This window comes from Dioscorea cayenensis, chromosome 7, assembly GCF_009730915.1.
Source record: "Dioscorea cayenensis subsp. rotundata cultivar TDr96_F1 chromosome 7, TDr96_F1_v2_PseudoChromosome.rev07_lg8_w22 25.fasta, whole genome shotgun sequence".
NCBI lineage: Eukaryota > Viridiplantae > Streptophyta > Magnoliopsida > Dioscoreales > Dioscoreaceae > Dioscorea > Dioscorea cayenensis.
This window is the reverse complement of record NC_052477.1, coordinates 691,728-699,170: the sequence shown is the minus strand read 5'-3', so window position 1 is coordinate 699,170 and position 7,443 is coordinate 691,728. Positions and strand designations below refer to the sequence as shown.

The window sequence follows — 7,443 nt, the reverse complement described above, 5'->3', positions numbered from 1 at the left end:
AATTAACATTTAAAAAAATAAAAATATATTAATGTGTTATGTAAATACTTTCTAAAAAAATTTAATTTATTAAGAAAAATAAAAAGAATAAATGAGTGTAATTTTATTATAAAAAAATATAAAATTAAAAGTATTCTAATTAAATAAAAAAATATAAGAAAAATTTAAAAACAAAAATAAAAAAACTCAATTGAGATATAAGAATTAGTGAATTAAATTTCTTATTTATTTTAACAAAAATCAACCAATAAACAAATAAATAAATAAATAACATTGAGAGAAGTTCAATAATTATATATTAATATATTAAATTTGTAAATATTTAAAAAAATGTAAAAAAATAAATGACATAATTAGAAAAATCTATCAGTATATAAAAGTCATTTATCAATTTAAATATCAAATTTGAGTATGTTTTTTTATAATATAATTATGGGTTTAATATTATATTTGCTTTATTATTAATTATTATTATATTTTTTTATATTTAATTATCGACTCTGGTTCAACCCCTGGCTCGATCCGGTCGAACCCATCGACCTCGACCCCCTAGCCACTGGCCATCGTCTCTACGGGCCCTCGACAACCTTGGTAAAAACATATCAGGACAGCATGTTCATTGAGCAGTGTTATTTATACTTTAAAAAAAAATTTTGAATCTATCTGTAATTCTCAAAAGAACAAAAACAGGAAGCTTTTGCCGGTAACATCAACGTCAGTTGGGGTGAAAAAAGGCTGGTAATAAAAAGTAACAAGAAAAAACATAAGGTAAAAAAAAGAAAAAGATATAAGAAATCACAAACACAGAGAGAATAATATAGTGAGGGAGGGTAGGGGAGGAAAGGGAAGTGAGAGCTCTCAATCACTCACTGTCTTAAGCGTAAGATATTCCTTATTTTTGGGAAATTTATGAAGAAGAGGTATGAGTGTTAGCATTTGAAAGGAAAGAGGGGACACTCACTCAGCAGTCAGCACCACCGGCTTTCAGCCCCTCGTGATGCCCCAGGCCCCTAACTAAACGACACCACATCCCTCTTAAATTTCCCAAATTGCCCTCCCTAGACCCTAGACCCTAGTCCCTCCTTCTCAATCTTATCCCACTACAAAACAACTGCTCTTCTTTTCCCTTCTCTTTCTCTTCAGCCATTTAAAATATCATGCATGAATATCCACTTTTTAACTATTCTTTTACCCTGGGTTGACACCTAGCATCACCATTGGCCCCTAAAATTTATACTATTATTATTTATTTTTTTTTTTTTAAAAAAAAAAAATATATATGTATATTTAAAAAAAACATAAAATTTGTCCATTATTATTACTATATCCAACATAGATACAAAAGTAGTACTAAATAATAGCTCAAAATTTGGAGTAGGTTTAAATCTTTTCAGTTACTACAAAAAAAAAAATAAATAAATAAATAAAATTTGTGTTTTATCGTTTTGTTGAAAAGAAAAAACCTTAAATAAGAAGAAAAACTTGAAGAGATTCCAATGCACATTGAAGAACTTGTCCTGGTAGATTATGTGGACGACAAGGATTACTTTATGTAAGCTATTTTTTATTTTCATTTTTATTATTCAAGATTTTCAAACAAATAATGATATAATAATAACAAATAACTAAAGAAACTTGAAGAGATAAACAAGTAAAACAAAATTATTTTTTTAAAATTTTTTTTTGATAAATAAGATACAATAATTACTTGTAAAGAGTAAAAGCAACCATGAAAAAAAAAACATGAGTTGACTATAAGTGATACGGCAGTTGAGGGTGGATAAATTGAAAGAGAAATAAAAGATGCAATTAAATCAAGCAATCAATAGATGAGGAACAAGAAGAAGACCGGATGACATTTGGTAGTAATTAATGAGAAGGCCATTAAATATATATATATATATATATAAATAGGTGTTCAATCAATTGAATGACCTTTGACCCCATGCATGGTTTACAAGTCACTGATCACTTTGCTTGGTCTTATCTGAGAGATTGATATTTACTGGCGCCATCCCCCACGCCAGCCCCAACTTTATTATTAAAGGATCAAGGGGATTATGACATCAATGTAGAACCACTCTATTATACAATACCGCTACCCTTAATCACTCAAGGACTTCCTTACTGTTTTCCTTCATGAAAAATGTTTTTCAACATGTTCCTCTCTTTATACTCAGTCAATTCACGGCTTATTTATTTATTTTTTCATTTTTATTTGACATGTACTAATTCATACACTTAACTTCCATTTAACATCATCACACAATTACTTGCTCTACCCTTTCTTATAATATAAATTCTAAGTATTCATCTTAACCATTTCATAAAAAAAATTTAAAATTAAAATAAATTTTTTTATAAATATTTAATTTAATTTATTTATTTTATCAATTTCTATCAATTTAATATTTTCTATTTTCTTAAAAAATCAAAAATGAAAAAAATCATTCAAATCCGTGGCTTATATACATTCCTAAAAAAAAAAAAAGCTATAGGAATATATAACAAATTCATATCATCCAAAATCTCGTGATTGATGCCAATGTTATAGTTGCTATATAGAAGCATAAAAACTTAAAGCTTACTCGTGATTGATGCCAATGTTATAGTTGCTATATATAACAAATTCATATCATCCAAAATCTCTAGAAATATCACAACATTAAATGCATGCAAATTCTAAATTCATATCTATACCATATAACATTAAATGAAAATCATATAAATCTAAATTCATCACAAACATATATATATATATAATAAATCATTAAAAAAAAAAAGAAAAAAGAAAAAGAAGCAGGTGTATACATGATCAGAGGCACACTAGGCTCCACACTATCATGTGCTCCCACGCTACCCTCCTCCTCCGTTGGGATTTCAAAGGACGCCTTATCACGTGGTCATCATCCCCGTACTCTATACTCCGCATTGTCTCTTGCGCCCTATCCTAATCCCCATTCCTCAATCCCCCCCTATAATCACCACCCCTGTCTACTTACCCCCCAACCCCTCCCTCCCCTAATTCTCATTTATTTTTTCATTATTGTTTTTTAAAAAAATTAACACTAAAAAATACTACCTCCGTTTATAAATACATATCATTTTTTTAAAAATTATTTCAAAATAATTACCCCTAATTATTAGTACCCCTTTATTATTAGTACCCCTTTATTCTGTTTACCAAGTTCTATCATATCATAAAATAAATGTCTTCTTCTGTGTCTCTAATGTAAATACAAACCCACGTGCGAGGGCGTTCTTGTAATTTGACTCCTTTTAATCACGGATTAGCGTTGCTAATTATTTTGTTTGATAAAAGGGCAAAATTGTCAAAATACATCGTGCGTGCATTTAATTCGAGATTAAGGTACCCCTTTTTATATACCTCTTCCTCTCCGTTCTCGCATTCATTCATTCATACATTTTTACTCTTTATATAGCCTTCGGCTTCTCTTTCTCTCTTTCTCGATTCGATCTTTGGAAAAGGGTTTTGAATTCGAAATCTTTGGATCTGGGAACAAGGTGAGGAGGAGGAGGAGGAGGAGGAGGAGGAATCTAATCTTATTTGTTTGGTGTTTTTTTGACTCATTTTGTGTGGATTTGTGAAGAGAAAACGTGAGATTTCTAGTGTTTTTGAGAAGGGATTGGATTCTGCGTACCTGATGATGTTTCCTTTTGCTTTTTCGCAGGCGATCGGTGAGATTCTGGTGGAATTCGCGGGAATAATCTCGGGATCGGATGGCGATCTCGAATCCCGAAGCTGAGACGGCGAAAGAGAGGCGGCGGAAGCGAGGATCGGCGTTGGAACAAACCCAAGCATCATCATCGCAATGGAGGACTGAAACCGAGCAGAAGATATACTCCTCCAAGCTTCTCGAAGCCCTTCGCCGGCTCCGCCACCCAGAATCTCCCTCTCCATCTCCATCTCCGCCGAAGAGCCGCGCGGTGCGCGAGGCCGCGGATCGAGCCCTAGCCGTCGCCGCTCGAGGTCGGACGCGTTGGAGTCGTGCCATTCTCTCTAGCCGCGCGATCCTTCTTAAAGCCCGGAAACGCCGGTCCAGAGACCCGACCCGGTCGAAGCGAACCGGATCGGGAACTGGACCGACCGGTTCGGTTCACAAAACCCCGGTTCTTCAAAGCAAGGCGAAGGTTCTAGGCCGTCTAGTCCCTGGTTGCCGCAAACTCTCCTTCTCGAACCTTCTAGAAGAAGCCTCCGACTACATCGCCGCCTTAGAGATGCAAGTCCGAGCCATGAGCGCGCTCACCCAGATCCTCACAGGTGTCGGTTCCGGCTCCGGCTCCGGCTCCGGCTCAGCCGCCGGCGCGATACTCGAGGTCCACGATGACCACTAGATTACATCTCTTTCTCTCTCATTTTCTATTTTGGAAAAAAAATTCTTGTATTTTATTGTAAAAATTTTTCTCAGTCTGTGTCTTTCGTTTGTCCAAATCATGTGTTGAGATTCGTTACGGGCAGTTGATAGTTCAAGATGAGCGAATCCTGGCCGTAGATAGGAAGAAGAATAGTAGATTGGGAATTTAGGAGTATTTCATTATTATTTTTATTATTATTATTATTATTATTATTATTATTGTCCATAGTTTTGTCCTGGTCGGGCCATGCCACGTAATAATTAAGGTGGTCAGATTGAGATAAAAAATTTTAAAAAAAAGTGGAGCCGCTTCCTGCTTGTCGGCTAGTGTTTTTCATGGTTTTGGAGGTGCAAACCTGGAGAAAAAAAAAATAACAATAATTAATTATATATATATATATCTACATAAATGAGAAACTGGGGAGAGTTTTGGAAGTGCAAAGCAGGAGGAAAAAAAAATATTAACAATAATTAAAATATATATATATATATATATAAATGGGAAACGGGAAACGAAACAGAGCACGAGGCATGTGTGAGCTCCATGAATGCAGGGGAGAGCTGGGCTGGCTTTCGAGAGTTTTCCTTTGTGGTTTGCATGTGAAGTGAGTGGTGGGCTTTCCGATGTGACCACATGAGTCCCTTTGTGGGGCCCACTGGGCCCCCATTTTGAGCCCATTCTTTACCCCCTCCTTTCCACTTCCCTTCACTCTGCTGTTACCGCAGTCACTACTATGTCAGTAGTCATTTGTTCTCTCTCTCTCTCTTTTTCATAGTTTAATATATATATATATATAATTTGAATATTTGATATTTAATTTAAAGTTTTGCTAAAAATAGGAGTAAGAAGAGTTTTGAATGTTTCTTTGAGAAAGAGCACACAAAAATGTGTTCAAAGTTGAGGGGACCAAAACTCTAACTCTAAATAACAAAAGTAAAAAATTTAAGTTTGAATACTTGTGTATAGTAAAAGAATATTTAAACTCATATTTATAAATATATAAATAATTTTTTTTGAAAAGAATAAAAGGGGAAAGGGGGATGACAAGAGAAGAAAGAGGAGAGCCCCATAAGGGATGACAAAATGAGGAAGGTAACAAAGAGAGAACTTTTTTGCTGTCCATATCCCACTTTGATGGGACCCACTACTTCCTGCTCTACAAGACAACTTAGCCTCCATGATGATGGTTCCCTGCTTTCTTGCCACGTGTCCTTTATTTCATCCTTTGTTGTGGCACCTCTTCTCATCACTTACATATATTATTATATTATTACTACTATAATCTTTTTTTTTTTTCTTTAATATATTCAATTAGAGGTGTTATTGTTTAAAATCAATAAATATAAAGAAATGAAACTTTCATAAATTCCATAATTAATTCATGTCTACATGTAATTTTTTTTTCAATTTTTTTAAATTTTTATTTGTCTAACAGATTCATTTCATTTACAATGTCTTAATTTGATTAGTTAAAAAAGTATTTGTTATTGCATGTTATGATTGATGGACATGAATTATAATAATTTTTATGTTTTTGAATATTAATAGGGTGATAAATATATTATGATGAACTTTGAGAAAAAGTAAACATTAATACTAAATAATAATAATAATAATAATAATAATAATGTGAGGTCCCATGGGATATGATACATGGGAGGGGGTGGCTAAGAAGAAGGCTTTATGTGGCCAAATAGTGTTCCAATAAGGAGGTCTTTGATAGTGATAAAGCCACACGTGGCCACGTCAGCATGCACATGAGCCAATTCATATCCATCACTAAGTAGGCCCCACCACCCATCTCTGCCACGTTGGCATCTCTCTCTCTCTCTTCTCTTCTCACTGCTTCCAAAAGTGGCTACCATCATGTGGCCACAATTGAACCCCAAACATAAACCCTAAACACCTTCTCACGTACATAATAACTGTTATATCATCATCTAATGGTTGTTTTAATATAAAGTTAATCTTTAGAAAATGGGGTTAGTAATGGGATTAAAAATAAAACAATTAACGGTTGTTGTAGGGGCGTCTTTTAGATTTATTTTCTGAGATTGTCTCCGGAAAATATATTGTTATATATAAATTAAAAGAGATTTTCATCATATTGGTAATGAATTTAATTAGAAGTTTAAAGAAACAGAGCTTTTTTATCATTATGTTATTAATTGAATTAATAAATATATGTAGTTGTGGATAAGGAGTAGGTTGAATAAAGTGAAGAAATTAATAAATAACTTTCTTTTTCTATTAAAAGTAAATTATTGAGAAAAAAAAACTCAAACTTTATATCTTATTTTAAAGTCGACATTTGAGTTAGAGTGGAGGTGTAGAGCTTTAAAAGGCATTTCTTTTGGATGAGTCTTTTTCAAAATAAGTTTATAGATAATTAATTAAAGGGAAAAACACTTTGAACTTTTATCATTTGGATTTAAGAAAACAATTAAAAAAATTAAAAAAACAGGAGTTTCTGAGTTGGTCTTTACTGCCACTATTTTTATTCTTTTTTATTTAATAATTTAACTTAATTTAAAAGGAGATTATAGATACACATTCTATATGGCTCATATATATATATATATATATGAGGGGAATTTAATAATCCTTTAATTGTTGGAATGTAAAAAAAACAATCACTATGATTATGAGAACATAAGCATGCACATTGTTAAACTTTGTAAATACTCTGTTTTTATTTATTTATTTCTTTGCTTTTGCTCTTCAATTTTCTTTACATAGAGAGCATTTAATATAGTCACACACATGGGAGGTATGAGTTAAATAAAGATGGAGATGAGAGGCTGAAAAGTGCTTAGAGAGGGAGGCCTACTAGTGTTGCACTTGCACTACATGAATTGATTCATGATAATATTCTTGTAGCTTTTGATATGTTATTGGTGGTATAGTCTAGTGGACTTCATCATTCTACATCTATAAATAATAAGAAAACAAGAATATTCAAAAAGAAATACAGTGTTATTCTGTTATACATTCTTCTTCTTCTCAAGAATCACAACACATATATGATCAATAGCCTTTTGAAATTTGTTAGCTTTCTTCTTCAAT

The 7,443-nt window shown here is 32.8% G+C and overlaps 1 protein-coding gene across 2 annotated transcripts; it reads left to right on the top strand.

Annotated features, from left to right (window-relative positions):
- The first annotated feature begins 3,369 nt into the window (after window positions 1-3,369).
- Window positions 3,370-4,592, top strand: LOC120265560 (transcription factor bHLH149-like). Of its 2 annotated transcripts, none has more exons than XM_039273499.1 (2): window positions 3,370-3,525; window positions 3,693-4,592. In XM_039273499.1, exon 2 carries the CDS (start codon window positions 3,742-3,744, stop codon window positions 4,354-4,356), a length of 615 nt encoding a protein of 204 aa, XP_039129433.1. In that variant the 5' UTR covers window positions 3,370-3,525; window positions 3,693-3,741; the 3' UTR covers window positions 4,357-4,592. The 2 variants fall into 2 exon arrangements, with proteins under 2 accessions (XP_039129433.1, XP_039129434.1); XM_039273500.1 differs by lacking the exon at window positions 3,370-3,525 and adding an exon at window positions 3,534-3,618.
- The last annotated feature ends 2,851 nt before the right edge of the window (window positions 4,593-7,443 follow it).